Source organism: Poecile atricapillus, chromosome 5, assembly GCF_030490865.1.
Source record: "Poecile atricapillus isolate bPoeAtr1 chromosome 5, bPoeAtr1.hap1, whole genome shotgun sequence".
In the NCBI taxonomy this organism is placed as follows: Eukaryota; Metazoa; Chordata; class Aves; order Passeriformes; family Paridae; genus Poecile; species Poecile atricapillus.
In genome coordinates this window covers 30,476,745-30,492,513 of record NC_081253.1, presented here as the reverse complement: position 1 = coordinate 30,492,513, position 15,769 = coordinate 30,476,745, and the positions used below count along the sequence as shown (strand labels likewise).

General features: G+C 42.8%; 1 protein-coding gene across 1 annotated transcript; it reads right to left on the bottom strand.

Moving 5' to 3' along the window:
• Nucleotides 1-2,391: 2,391 nt before the first annotated feature.
• NEMP2 (nuclear envelope integral membrane protein 2) lies at nt 2,392-14,882 on the bottom strand. Its single transcript, XM_058839667.1, has 9 exons — nt 14,647-14,882; nt 12,233-12,348; nt 10,441-10,669; nt 10,195-10,267; nt 9,113-9,206; nt 8,329-8,443; nt 7,460-7,685; nt 5,117-5,293; nt 2,392-3,093 (listed from the first exon to the last, which is right to left on the bottom strand). The coding sequence occupies exons 1-9, from the start codon at nt 14,774-14,776 to the stop codon at nt 2,868-2,870; spliced, it is 1,386 nt and encodes a 461-aa protein (XP_058695650.1). The 5' UTR covers nt 14,777-14,882; the 3' UTR covers nt 2,392-2,867.
• Nucleotides 14,883-15,769: the final 887 nt, after the last annotated feature.

The following is a 15,769-nucleotide window of genomic DNA, read 5'->3' as shown; positions in this document are numbered from 1 at the left end:
CTCCACATGTCACAGGAGCACTGTGCAAGTAAACAGGGCTCCAGTGACAGCAGCTGATTTTGGTAGGTTTTGTTTATGAAACTCTTCCAGTGTTGGAACAGGCTTGGGAGGATTTTTGAAGTCAGTATTAGCTACCCACTAAGATAGCCACTATCTTTCTCCTGTTGCTGTTGTTCTATTTTGCATGCATTTAGTAGTTTCCTGCTCTGCTTTGGATAGTATTTACCCATCCCTGCCAAATGATGGATCTCACAACTATATACACCGTGGGATGGTTTTTGTTTAATTTTTACTGGTTTTTAACTTTTTTCCTTGTTGAAGTGTTCCTCAACAAGGTATTCTTCAAGGTATGTTGAGGTATTCTTCTAAAACATGTAATTACCTAATGGGGGGGGGGGAGATGGGGGCTTCTCCATTTAACATATTGCTTAGGCAATATACTTACTGTATAATCTGGGCTATTGTATGTAAATACATGTTATGTACTTACATAGTACATATATGCACTTACATACCTGCATATTATGGAAGCGTAATCATCACTACCTCACTAAAGAGAGGACATCCAGAAAAACTATGTGTTTAAGCTCAGACAAATCTGATTCCCCTTCTTGGCCTCAAATTGCTTGGATGGGAGTTCTTGGCTAAAAAAAACAACCCTGTGTACTTTAAAACATGCACAAAAACTTTTAAGACATCTCTTTGAGTATCCTTTGCCTCATCTGTAATGATTTTAAGTCCTCTATTTTCATGATGATGACACAAAGATTAAATAAATCTGATTTGGTCTATAGTAATTGTTCAGGGAGGAGTTTCCGCCTTTCTCCCAAACTATCCAAGATAATGAGACTTTCCTCTGTTTTCACAACTGCTTGTTGCTAGTGCCAGACCCCCCAAGCCAAACCTGACTTCCAGAGTGTGGGTGGCAATTTAGCTTGGATTTGGTAGCAGCAGCCTCTCTTAGGGGTGAGTCTTGCTGCTAGTGGCCTTCCTAGACAGAACTCTTGCCCTGTTTTTGAATGTCCTTGACTTAACAGCAAGTATATTTTGGATCACCGGCTTGACATGGCTTTCTCTGCTAAACATGCTTTCGATTCTGCAGAGGTACTTAAAATTTTGTGACACTAAAGGGTGTTAAGTGTCTCTTTACTGTAAAATGGAAGTGTTCCTTTTAAACTGAAACAAAGATGAAGCAATATACAGAAGGAAAGACCACGTCAGTAAGGCTTTAAGGCTTTCAAGCACCAACTCAGTCCTTTGTTACACAGAGGAGCTCTTGGGTTATGGTATGGCTGCATTTAGCACCATTGGAGGTAACGGGTTTTGTCCTTGGTGCAGTGATGGACAAGGAGAACCCAGGAGAGCACCTGCACTGCTGAAGTCATGCTGCACCACCAGGCATGTTACAAAGAACAGACACCCCTTTTAAAGCAGGTAGATCCCAGTCTAACATGCCCTTCTTGAGCACCAATTACTCCCCATCACTGACAGTTCCTGGTGGGTTTGTAAGATCAGATGGTGACAGAATTAATAGTCCTTTGCCTTCTGCAGTTTTTAAGACAGTAAAGGAAAACTGCGAAGTGAACAGAAGAACACAGGGAGGGATAGTCTAAAAGAAAGAAATGACATCTGCAGGTGGATGAACTGAGGTACACACTCTACTCCCTAGCCTAGGACTGTGTAATACATAAACTGAAAGACACGTGACTGCCTAAATTTCTCTCCCTGGTCTTTTTTCCTCCCCAAGTACCTCCTGTGAGAAATCTCACAGACAGCTGAGAAAGGGAAGGTAAAAGCCAGGTATCTTCCCACATTGTTTTGCTGGGAATGATTTTCTGCTTCTTACTCAGTAAACTACTGAATACTCTGAGGCTAGTGGAGTTCTGTGTGGGTTATCTGCATTCCCAGTTCCAGCAGCACTCTGGCCCTGTTAATCAGTTTCTCCACGCAGCTGAAACAGCCTCAGCCTTTGTGGCCTTTTTGGGGCTCTTGAGAGGCCTGGAATAGACAACAGCACCTGTCTGAGGTAAACTGAAACTGAAGGCAATAGCAAAAATGTTTGGGGATGGAAAACCTCTCCTAAACCATCTGCATTGTCAGAGGTGGAGAATTAAGAGGGCTAGAGAAAGGTTTAGCAGAAGATCTGTACAAGAGGGAAGAAAGTATGCAAATAAGCAAAGACTTGGAAAGAACAAAATGCAGTATAACTACAGCAGTGGTCAAGAACAGAATAATACAAGCAGAGGGTGGAAAGTCAGGCAGCATTCTGAGGGGAAAGGGGAGCTTAAAGGCAGAGGCAGGAGGAAGCTAACAGACATGCCCAGCCAGAAGAGGAAACAAACCTCATTCAGCAGTGTTAACTCTCTATGAAATAGTCTCACAAACAACAAACACAGTTTATCAACACTCTAACAGCATTATCAGAAGTGTTGACACAGAGGGTACTTAGTAAAAGGAGAGTATTAAAAATGGCTTTTCCTCCCTCTAGTGCTCAGCACAGAGGACCTGATGATGGAAAGGGCCAAAACAGATTCTGTTTACTAGAGGTAGTGTCCTTGATAAAAGAAGGCATCCTGGTGGACAGGCTGTCTCCAGTACTTGCCTTGGAAATACACAATGTTTGATGTTTCTTTCCCCAGTGAAAATACCCATAGCATAAGATTCCTCTTCACTTGAACAGCCCCTGTGGTTTCCTTCTGTTGCTCAAATCAGGTAACACTGGTGATACAGGAAGCAGTTTTTTCAAAAATCCTTCTTTGTCCACCAGCAACCACAAGAAAATGCCAAGTGTGAGTTCTCATTCTGTAGCCTCCCTTTCTAAGACAAGTGTGTTTTCTGTCTCTTTTTTTGTTGTTATTTCCCAAAGCTCAGAGCAGCTCAGTAGCATATGGAAATGGAATTTGTGTATGCATTTCATTTTCATTCTCTTCATCTTCTTCATGGACAAAATTGGCTGGCTCATGTTGCTCAGACTGTACCCTTGTCTCAAACAGCTGCTCTTCCAGGAAGGAGCTCCCAATGCCATACTGCTCATCATGTGCCTTTGTTTCTGCAGGTGAAACGTGGGGAGATCCCAAAACAAAAGCTGCAAACCTGCCAAATTTTGAAAGGGAGATGTGATCAGCCTAGAAATTAATAGAACAAATACTGTAAATTGTAGGGAATTGCTACTTAAGCAGGAGTGCTGTAAGGACATCCCCACAGGCAGTGCAGATGAGGGGAAGTTCCAGTGGATGGCAACAACCCCAAAGATTGGTTTCCCAGCTCATCTTTTCAGTATTTTCTGTAGAAGTAACTTTTGCTCTTCTGGAAACCATCTGCAAGGTCTTGTGACTAAGCAAGAAGATCTAACATCATTTTCATGTCTTGTCAGTACTTGCAGGGTAATTCAGAGTAAGCATTTCTACAGTGGGGTAGTTGGTACTTTTGCTTCTAAAAATTAATTAAAGCTGTAGCATATTTGAGACAAAGGCTGTAAGAATTCAGGTGTGAATATTGCTAATGAAAGGAAAAAAATGGCAAGAATTCTGCACTCCTACATTGAGTGTAGTCACCTTGTTGCTAGTGCTGTGTGTGCAGTATGGGCAAGCTGAGCTCAAGTCTTCCCAAAGAATTCCTCCTCTGGTGAAGATGGAGCTGCAGACTGGGAATTCTGTAGCTGCTCCAAGTAAATGCCAGAACAAAGCATGAACTTAGTACTGTCCATATAAGCAATCTGCCACAAATCCTACTTTCAGTGGGCAACTCCATTGAGGAGAGAGAATGGAGCTGGAGGTTTCTGGCAAGAGTGTGAGAACAGACGGCAGTTCTGACACCTGGGTAAGTGTTGACAGTATCAGAGAAATGTATGAAAAAGGAAATGCAGCTATATTCTGGAGTTCTGGTAAACTGATCAATAATTTACATTTCAGACTTAACATTTCTGTGAGATGAATGTCGTCACCTCGCTGTTCTTGGAAGCTCTGTTAGTCTAAATGGGGAACAGGTTTGCCTTGGGATGAACCACAGTCTGATGCTTAATGGGAGCTGGGAGGAGTTCTCTAAATCTGATTGCTGTTGATTCTCCTTTTTATTTCCCTATTCTCAACCAGTGAACAGTTTATAACAACTCTATTAATGAAATGACAGCTAGAAAATACATGTGTCTCAGTTGTTTTGTACATTCGGTGGGATTTAGCTCTACAATACAACAAAAAGCTTTCACCTTTTTATCTCTCCATCATGCTAAAGGAAGGCAAGCAGCTTAGAAAGTAAGACTGTAAACAGTAAATCTATAAAACCTGGCAGAGAGGCTGTCTGTGTGCCAATCCAAGGGAGATGAAGGTTCTGAAACTGGATTTAACTCATTATTGATTAAATTCCAAGCTGACTGGGGTTGCTTTAAAACCGTGACACTTGGTTCTGTGGCAAGGACTAAGTCTTTGTGGCTGGCTAATATATGACACTCTGCTTCTGATATCTTCAGGTTTTTGTTTTGATGGGAATACACTGTTACGATTAATTTTACATTCTGCAAGGTTTTCTGGCTTTGCTTGCTTGACCCTTCCTGCCCTATATTTGTTTTAGGTTTATCTCTTAAGCTATATGTGGTACAGCTCTTTTACCTGTTCTACATGCTAGTTGCAGGTATTGATTTATTTCTCTGTATTCTTAATCTTATATAGTGATACTTCAATAATAGGATTCCTTGACTGCAGGTTTGCAGTTGGAGAGCTTAATATAGATATATGAGTATGTATCTTCACCCTGCCCCAATTTTACACCACAGAAAAGGGCACGGCTCTAAAACCTGAAGGAGGCAAATTTCACTGGTTAGAGAGCCACCAGGGTCTCTGCAAGAGCTTACAGAGACACACTGTAGGAAGCCTTTAAGTTCTGTGACCATAAATTAGCTGTGAAGGTCTGCAAACTCCCAAGAGTAATTTGTGGTCAGGGAGGAACAAACAGAAATTTAATGCCACCAGCATGTTATACCCTTGAGAGGTGTGGCTGTGGTCCTGAGTGGGATATGCAAGATAAAAACACCTGGAACAGTGCCTGAAGTGGCATTTAGATCTGCTGTGTGCCAGTGTCAGTGCAATGTGTTTCCTGTTTTAGAGGAGCAGGGCTTTCTTACCTGTGTGGGGCCTGGAGTTTGGATATAGCTATCCAAGACGGGAAGTCAGGGCTCCTGCAGAATGAGCGCAGCTCCTCCAGAGCTCTGATAGTTTCACTTTCACCTTGTTCTCGATACTCCTCTTCAGTAAGGTATTTAAACACCAATTTTTTTGATTTAAAGTGATGCTTCATTTTTCTAGAACAAAATTAAAATAATCAGTATTTATAAAGTCTTCCGGCATGTAATTATCTGCCCTTTTTCTCTATACCTGCTATTAACATGCATTAGTCACCCCTACCCTTTCAAGAGAACAAGCTGCATTCTTACATTTGAGGACAAGGTATGTAGTGTTTGCTAGCCTGTTTACCCTAGGTCTGAACCAAAGCTGTAGAATTTCATATGATATTTAATGAGCTTTAGATCAGGTCCTTATTGTGTATGCATGGACTAAAATCTCACAGAATTAAAGAGATGGCTGCTTGCTCAGCCATTTTTAGGTGCAAAATGCAAAATGTGTCTGTGCAGAGACACGGGCTGAATCAAAACCCAGTCTGCATATGTTACTTGAAAGATAAGCAATGCTCTAAGCCTGTTGTGAGTTGTTCGTGTTGTTTACTAGATTGCTTCTCTTAAATCTTGCTCTGAATTACAAAACTGAGTAGTCTGAGGCCAAAATGTTTACAATCTGATGGTTTTTTAGCTGCTGCGTAGCAATGTATAATATAATTAGATATAAATTAGAAAGTGTGCCATGTTCTGTTTCCTTCTGTCGACTGCTTTCAATTTAAATGTTGTGATGAGTTAAGATAAGCAAGGGCTGGATGCCCATAAAACTTTCAGCTCTGTATAAAAACACCTGCTCCAACATCAGCAGCATTCAACTTTCCTCCTTACATCCCTTTAAAGCAGAGAACTATAGCCATTGTAGTCAAGTAGTGAAGGGTCTTGCTGGCTCAGTGAGATCCACTGCTCTTAACAAGAAATACTGCAAGATTCTAAATTATTTTGATATATTTGCTGCTCTGAACTGTGTATCTGGCATCACAGCCTCACAGTTTGGTGCTGTGGCTTAAGGATTTTGAAACAGAAAAATTAGAAAGCCCTTATCATTCTCCTAAGAGAGATTTGTAGAGCTCTATTTCTTTATAGAAGCATCAGTTCATTAAAACCAAAAAGAAAGAACCACATGAAGAATAATCTACAGTGTTTCAGTGTAAAACTTGAAAGTGAACTTGTGGCCACATCATACTGATTCCAGAGTGTTCTGAACCTGATTACAACAGGTGCTGATCTTACATGTTGCTTTTGAAACAGCTGTTGTTCCTCAGCTGCAGGCAAAAATTGGTCTACAACAAATGATAAGTTCTACCTAAAATAAAAAAAGTTCAACTCAGGCCACACTTCAGCATGTAAAAAGAGAGGACAAGACCAATGCAGTATGTTCTTCAAAACTAAACTGTGTGTAAAAAAAACCCAAACCCAAATTATTTGGTTTTTATTATTTTGGTTATGCCAGTTCTAGCCTTTGCCTCTTCCTACTTCTCTGCGGTTCAGCAGAGTCCACAACTATGGAACAGTCTGTTCCAAATACTCTGAAGCTGGATGCTATCCATCACTGAAGGTAAAAAACAGATGTCAATTGGCAGGGTTTTACAGAATCTTCATTTGAGGCGCTGCACTTCTGCTAAAACATTCTTCAAATTCAAGGATGAGCAAACACGTTGTTCCTGTATTGCTATTGAAAACACTTAGCAAGTTAAGCATTCCAAATCCACAATGTAAATGGGCCTCTAGGAATACTGAGGAATATCTCCATAGTTCTGATAGATTGCTTCTATGAATCCGAGGGAGGTAACAAACTTGGAAAACTAAAATCATGGAGAACACTACTTTGTGGACGTGTGATTTTAGTCTCTGAACTCTATTCAACCTCCAAAAACTGTCACTTTTGAACAGCTGCATCCTTGGTGATGGTACACTCTTTTATCCCTAAGATTCCATGTGAGTTCCCTGCAGCTTCTCTCAGTACACGTCAAACCAAGGCAGTATTGCTGCAGCCTAATCAATCAAACAGAAATGTTCTGGTTGCCATATGCTGTGGACTAGAAGGTGCTACATTTGTCCTAAGAACACAGTCACATTTTTCCATTATCCATATAACAAAACTCCTGCTTAAAACTGCCAAGTGGAAAATAATTTCTGTGTCTCTGGACCTTAAACCTTTCCTACTGCAGTTTTACATTTGGCAAAATTATGAAGAATTAGAAATTCCTAAACCATTATTGAAGTGTAGGGTTTTTTCATTATCAGTTTCCAGTATTTCCTGGTTCTCCCAGGACCTGGACATTCACAGACACAGACCTGGCAATGTGACAGGCAGCACCCAGGGGGTAACACAGGCCTTTGGAGCAGAGGCTGACTGCTATGACTGCATACGCAACTTGAGGGATGGTGACACCCAAGTAGATCAGGACAAAGGCTGTTACTTGGAGCATCCATGTGAACAAGGTTATGCTGAGCTCCGTGGTCAGTGGCCCATGCTGATAGCAAATGGCAAAGCTGGTAATCCCAACAGCCAGAAAATACCCTGTAGGAACACAAAAGGACATGGAGAAAAAGATGAAAACTACCCCTAGAAACTTTACTTTGCTTCACAAAGCTTGCAGCTGCTGTGAAGTGTAACCTGCTGATTCTTGTGCTGTCTTACAGACAAGTGCATGATCTTTTATGTGCTTTCTATTTCCAGAGTGTGCCAAGACTTCACACGGTTATCTCTGAACAGCTTTTAGCCAATGCTCTGGGCTGCACATGAATTCTCCTCACATGACCATGTGGAGGCAGGTGCCAGATCAATAGGTTTGTCAGTCCCTGCATCCACATCCTGTTCCCAGTGTGTGCATCCATTTCCCACATCCAGCAAAGTGCAAACCAGAGGAGCTGCCCTTTTGCTCTTACAGGGAAAGTATGTGACAGCAAATCAATGAACAATAATGCAAGCAAAATCTGCTCTTAGAACTAGTCCTCTACGTCAAACTCTATTTAATGATACAATGTGAGTAAACACTCAAATGAGTGGATTAGGAACCTTTAGAATGTTTCAACATCTATGGCTCAGGAGAAAATAGAGCTCTATAAATGAGTCACTTGATTTTCTTTTTTTATGGGCAGGTATTCATCTGACTACTAAATTAAACCAAAATCAGCAGCACATTTCTTGGTAATTTTCTTACCCAACAGGTAGTTTTTGTGTTCAGACCACAACCACTGTATATTCTCTTTGAAGCAGTAAATAAAATAGAGAGAGACCATCCAGGAGCCACTCATTAAAATCCAGAAGGTACTGTGCTAGAAATTAAAAACAAACAAACAAAGGTAAAAAAATTCAAGTCAGAATCAGGACCACGGTTTCCAAAGGAACTCACAGGCCAAAATAGATGTGAAATTCTTTAGACCTACAGGGTTTGAGACTTCCACTGCAGAATCCTCTGCATGCTACAACAAAAGAGTGTCAATTACAAGCAGAGCAACTGCATCCCTGTGTTTGTGTATCGTGTCCCAATGTCACAGTATAACCCTATGGACGTGTGTTCCCAATTAACATATCTCAGCAATATTATGGGAATACACAGGCTTTATAAAAGTAAAGGAAAAATTTACATCTGCCTTACAGTGAATTGTCTTTCGTGAATGGAAGAGAATCTGTCTCAGTTGCAACTATATTTTTATTTAGATTGATTCACAGATTCAAAGGTAAGCTTAGCTCCAGTTCAATAAAAATAATTTATGTTTCAGAATGTACTCTTCTTGTACATCACCAACACCTGTTCAGTTTAAACTCAGGAGGAAGCTAAATGACTCTGACCTAAATATATTTACTTGATTCAAGCAATCCTGCAGTAATTTCAGTGCAGTTACCTGGCCACAAAACCAGAATAAGATCAGAATCAGGCTTTGTACTGTCACTTCATGTATTATGATGACTGCTATTATTTTGTTTTATAAATGTAGATTTACCCTTGGAATAAATCTTTTAAGTGTCAACAGGACAAAGACTAGCAGAGCAAGAACACCCAGTATTATTCCAGAAAGGTAAAAGAACTTGGCACTCCTGTAAAGAGAACAAGAGAGAATATGGTGAGAAGTATCATTTGTAATTGATTAAGATGCCAACATTTGTAAAAACGGCAGTGATCTTCAATAAGAACTTAAATCAGCTGTAAGTTAGAGTTGTAGTTACATGGTCAACAGGCCCAGTTCAGGTATTAAATCTGTGTTAGGAAAAGTTCCCAACAGATACTTAAGGTCACTGGAGTTGTTACAGGTTAAGAGACTGTGCTGCAGTTTTTTAAGCTCACACTACTTCTGACTGCATTGACCTTCTAGTCTCTAGTACACAGAAGGAAATTAAATAACCAATATGGTTCTGTACTGCAAGAGAAGTTTTATATTCATTTAAAATGCAGAAAACCCTCCACAAACCCACAAGGTTTTTTTTCCTAAGCATATGCATTTATAAATTCCATCTTATTAATTCAGAGTTAATGCTATAAAACCTATTGCTGCTCTGCTTGTTTTAGAGGTGCCTCCTGACAATTATTTTGTGACTCACTTTGCTTTGAAGTTGTAGGCACATATTTTGCTGTAACAACTGAGTATCCTCCCTTACATGCTATGCAAAATGTGCATCAGAAGAAAGGCTGGCACAAAGGTGGAGGCAGAAGAGGCCCCAGATGACTTTATCCTAAATATTTCCTCCGCAGGAAGGCATCATTAATAATCAGCATTCTGTTATCCTCAGTGGTCTACAAAAGGGAAAAGACTTTTCTGATCCACATACTTGCCCACTGAGGATTGATTGTCTTGGTGTCCCCCAGTGCAGGAAGCTTGGATACAAGAACCCTAACACAGCTGATTGATAAACAGTTAGGTACTCCAACATATGTCACAATCTGTCCAAACACAAATGGTATGAGGAAGTTTTAAATATATATTTAGTTCCTTATTTCACTTTCCCAAAGAACTGCCTCTTTAGCTTAGCAAACAGACCAAAGATGCACACACTTTGGGAAAGAAGGTCAAAAGCAGCTAGTACTCACCTGCTCAGGCTGTTTGCAAAATGGAACAGAAAAATTCCAGCTACAAACAAAAACAAGAGCTTTCCATCTAGCACTAAAAAGGGGGGAAAGAAATAGAAATTGACTTTAGACTAATTCAATCTGAAATGCTGATTATATAAAATATCAACAGAAAAGTCCTAAGCTTCTTACAGAAGAGATGGTACATTCAGTAGCACTGGCAATACCAAGCCATCTGTAATCTAAACTCAAAGATTTGGTACTTACTTTCTCTTTTCACCCTCACAATGTATGGTTCAATTTTGAAGGGTTGTATTTTGAAACAAACATCTTCTCCATATTGTTTTATGCTCAGAAAAGTTTCTGTACATGTCTCTGGCTTCCAAAGGACTTGAACAGCACATGCAGCAAACTCAAAAACAGTTTCTGAATTCCGACAGTTGTTTTTTTCTGAAATAGGCTCAAACCGGAACTTTTCTCTGCTGTTAACTTTTATCTAGAAACAAAGAACAGAATACACAGAGAAGCAGCTCAGAATCACTGTGGGGTTTTGTGAACTGTATCATGTATCAGCCATGCATGGTAATGAAAATCAATCTTAATTGTTTAGTAGTGGTTATTTATACTATGCAAAGATTAAGTTTACAATTAATCACCTTACAAGGTAACTCAGAGAACTCAGCAGCAGCCAAGTTCAGTGGAGGGACCTCAATTCATTCAAAAGCACAGTGGGTTTGGTTGTACTGTGACACTTGCCCACACACAAATTTCTAACAAAACTAGTAATAGCTGACTGTCCACAGTGTGTTTTGTAAATGTTCATACCCTTCCTCCTTCCCTTCCTGAACCATAACACATTTGACTTGCTTTTCCTTATAATGCAATCTTCATGTTGGGGACATGAGGGATGACAAAAATGAAAGCTAGCATAACCAGAAATTTGAATAGAACCACATTCTTGTTGGGTATTCTGGGGTTTGTTTGCTGGTTCCCAGTGCCCTCTCCCAACAAACTGGTAAAAGACCTTGTCCATCTTTTTAGTTGGGATGATTTTTCTGAGAGCTCTGATACATGGTGAGTATTTCATCAGGGCCTACTAGACAACAAAGATCCATCTGCAAAAAAGTGATGCAATGAGTAATAAACCAGGTTTGTATTGGGAGAGGAGATAATGTGTCAGCAAGCAATTTGCTGTGGAAAAGAATCTGAACTTCCTGCTTTTAAACATTGACTCCAGGAAAGTTTGTGTGACTGATGGAGGGTTTTACCACCTGGAACCTGCTACCATTCATAAAAACATCTGCAACATGTTCCTGAGGAAAATAGTCCTGGGAACAGACAAAGAGATGTTCCACTTTCTTGTATCTGAGAGAAAAGTCCTCCAACAGAGACAAAATGAAACAGTTTCCTTCCTTTGTCTGGAGACATACTTTTCAGGAAAGAAAAGGAACCATGGAGATGGTTAGCTCATTCCTTTAGCTGTTATTGCTTCCACTCTTGAAGAGATTTTTATTTGCTTCAAACTAATCTCTAAATGTGTATCTTGTAAGATGACCCTCTGTTACTCAGGAGAACAAACACACTGCTGCTGGTATTTGTTCATTAGTCACAATCTAACAAGCATTTGGTTCCTACACTTTGGTGTGCTGTGGTGAGAGAGCCACAGAACTGCACGTAGTCGTCAAATTTAGAAGCTCCACAAAGGCAGTTGGTGATAAGCAAAAATATTTGTTGCAGAGGTTAACAGTGGTCCATCAACAGAAAAGGTGTGCAAGAAAGTAACAGACAATCCTAAATTAATGTTTTTGTGGCACTATCATACTCTAAGCCTGGCTGCCATCCTTACAGTAGAGACCAAACCGCACTGCATCCCAACTGGAGGCTCACAATGCTGCATTTCTATCATGGTCCCACTCAAACCATTAATAACCATTAATTTAATTTCATTAAAACCATTAATTCCATAGAGATGCTGCCCTGGTCTTGCTAACTGGCCATGTGGTTTCCTGGGAAAAGCTCACATGAAATACACTGACTGATCCCCAGAACAGCCTCTTACCTGGACAGTCGACCACAGGTACTGTAAGTGAATTGTTCTGTTTTGCACATAGCAGTAACAGTTTTCATCCTGCTTCTGGATAACATCCATTTCCTGCAACAAGCTGCAGTTTTTACCTGGGGGGAACAAAACAGTTAATTTTAGGCATTTGTCAAGTACAAATGTCTAATTTTAGTCAATTTCATTGTTGTAAATGCTGACAGAAACATTTCCAATATGATTTAAATGGAAAATCAAATTTGACTTCTAATCAAGTCATTTAGGCTCCAAAGTAAACTGCAACACCTTTGGAAAAAAAATATCCAGGGTGATATTTTAAAAAAATGTAATCCAGAAAAGCTTGGCTTCAGCATCAGTGTTTTGATGGCAATGGAATAGGGCCTCTGGGCCAAATTCACTGCTGGCATGAGTGGGTGTAACTCCACCACAGTTCCCTATACCAGTGGTGAACACAACTGTGGGAGTCTGAGCAGGTAAACAGACTTACATATTAACACAGTCATTTAGCACATGACACGGCTGCTGATCACAAAAGTCATACTCCTCTCCCTCAGAAATGTGAAATCACACAACTCTTCTTTTTAGAACGTTTTTTTTTCCTGTCACAGTCCAGCCATGGCATGTAGTAAAGGAACTGCACTGACAGCTCAGCATAAATCATTGAATTAGAGATGTGAATTTTTCTAACCCTCCTGAAATGTTAGTGAGCCCCTATGATCTTCAGAATTAGATTTCATTTTTGAACAGAAATGGACCTAAAAGATTAATGGAGCAAAGTTTGAATAACATACATTCTGATCTATATGCATGTGTAAAATATACCCTACAGTGCATTACCACAGTGTTTCAAGAACATAATTAAGAAAAGCATAGAGGAAATAATTACACATCTGAACAGAAGGACTCATCTAGCTTACTGAATAGAAAATGTAGGTCTCAGCCAAGCTCAGTAATAACTGCTAACATGCTGTCATGCACTCAGAGCAGCAAAATGGGTGTCTGCAGTCTCAATCCAGACAAGGAGATGCTGTTTGCAGGTAAAACCCTGCTGTGTCTCTATAAGGAAGCTGAAATTAAGCTAAATTATATTTTAACAAATTTAGTTAAGCCAATGAAAAATTCTGTGTGGATGTTCTTATTTAGGTTTATTATAGTTCTTACTTAGGTTTATTATAGCATTACAGAATTATTGTCCACACACGATCCTACTAAACTGGTTTAACCTTAAAATTTGGGCATTTTTCCTATGGAAAAATTAACCATGGGATTAATTTTCATCCATGGCAATAGGGATGTGGGAAGGAGCACAACCACTCAGACAAGCACTGGCTGTACCTTTAGGCAGGCACTTTCACAAAAGTCATCGCATGATGCTGCAAAAGGATTATTTGTCACTGAAGTGCTGACGATTGACGCAGCAAGGTGAGGCTGGGCACTACCCAGGCCTAAAACCAAGATAATCCAGGAACAGGAAATGGCAAGGCCAAAACACAGCCCGGTGTCCACACCTTCCCCGAAGGGCATCTTAGGGCATCCTGTCACTATGGATAAAGTATCCATCCGTGTCAAAGGCAATGCCATCCGCAGACAAGGCTAGCAAGTATTTTCTTACTACCCATAGTTCTGAGGTATTTTTATTGAGAAAAATCATGCGCTTGAAATGTTGCATCAGTTCCACAGAGTGAAACAATGATATTCCAAAAGGAGAGATGCTTCTGAACAGGTAACTCTGACGTGGTGCTGGGTTTAGCTACTGGGAGGACACACAGGTAGAGTAACTCTCAAATTCTGAGACTTCAAGCAAAGGAATTTGGAATTATGAGCCATCAACATCTGCTACAGCATCCGGAGGACGCCCAAGACTCGAGAACGTCAATGCAAGGAGGAAGCCGGTTCTCGATTTCCTTATTGCTACTACACCTGAGAACAGCCTTTGGGGGTTTGCCTGCCCTCAAATATGTTAATAAAAGATCTGTTCTGCACCCGATTCCCCTGGCCCGAGCTCCTGAGAAAGCCAGAGGGAGCTGCACACGCAGAGGCGGCTCCCGGCCCCGCCGCTGGAGCGGGAGGGACGCGCCCGCCCTGTGCGCCGCGGTCCCTTTGTCCGGGCGGGCTCTCCCGGGCCGGTTCCCAGCGCCCGCCCGCCGTCCTGCGGGAACCGAACCGCGACGGGAGAACGGGGGACACGGCAAAGCGCCTGAGGCCGCGGCTGGCCCGGCTCCGCTGCAGCTGCCGGCGGGGCGAGCCGGCCCCGGCCCGTCAGCCGGGCAGCGCCATGTTGGGCGGCAGCGGGAGCCGCGGGGCCCAGGGGCAGCGGCAGCGGAGCGTGTCCCCGCTCCCGAGGGATGGGGCCGAGGAGCCCCCGGCCTGTGAGCACCCGCCCTGCCCCGGGGGCGGGAGGGGACGGGCAGTACCTGCTGGCGGCGCCTCCCCGCTGCCCGCGGCCGCCCCGGGCAGCGCCAGCCGGACGAGCAGCAGGAGCAGTCCCGGCCCCGCACGGGCCCGCGGGCGCTGCCGGCGGCGGGGCGGCCGTGCCGGAGCCATGCGGCCGCCGCCGGCTCCAGCCCCGGCCCTCGCGGCCGGCGAAGGGCGGGGCAGGGGTGGTGCGGCCCCGCGGGCCCCGCTGCTCGCTCCCCCCGCAGGGCCACGAGCGGGCCGGGGCTCCACCCGCGGCACCCGGCACTTGTGCCGGAGCAGCCGTGCGGGGGTGAGGGGCCCGTCTGGAGTGTGACATGCCGCCCTCGGCTCCTCTTACGGCTGCCGTGGGGTTGAGAGGGTGCGCTTGGAAAGGAGGAGGAAAACCACCGAACGTAACAGCTCGGCCCAAAGCGTGTCCCTGGAAGTGTGATCCCCTCACAATGCTGGCTGCCCAGTAAAGGTGTGAAGTAGTCCCAAAGCAAACGGGACACTCGCAGACCTCAAGCCAGGCAGTCACCCAGCTGAACGGGAGACAGTGTTTGATGTCATCCTTACACAGCCGGCTCCCAGCCCCAGGGAAAGGCCGAGCCCGGTCACCGGGGTGCCGGCAAGCAGCGGTGGCTGAGCCAGACGCTGAACCACACATTAATCAGACCCTCTGTCCACGCAGAGGACTTGGCCTGAACGAAGTGTTATTAGATGTTGTGATGGAGGTGGACATCCACAGCTGTTCTGTACTTCCTGAGCAGCCACAAGGAGAGCCTGGAGCAGGACACCGTTCCCCTGTGAAGACATTAGCGAGGTCCAATTCAGCTCAGTCCCTGCTTGCTCATTGCAGTCATTTTAGATCACTAGTGAGTCACAGCCAGCAGTCAGGGGTGGAAAGGGCTGGAGCTTTTTTCCCTGTTCTATGAAAATCAATAAACACAATTTTGCCAAGGCATTCTGGCATCACTGTTGTCTATTTTTATACTGAGCCCTACATTTGGCTTTTCCAACCTACTTGCTTTGCTTCAATGCGTTCCCTACCTTGTTCTTAAAACAATGCTCCTTCTCTGCGTGAAGGTTGCTTCTAGTTTTACTTTTGATTGTTCAGGGCTCTATCCAACTTCTGGAGGT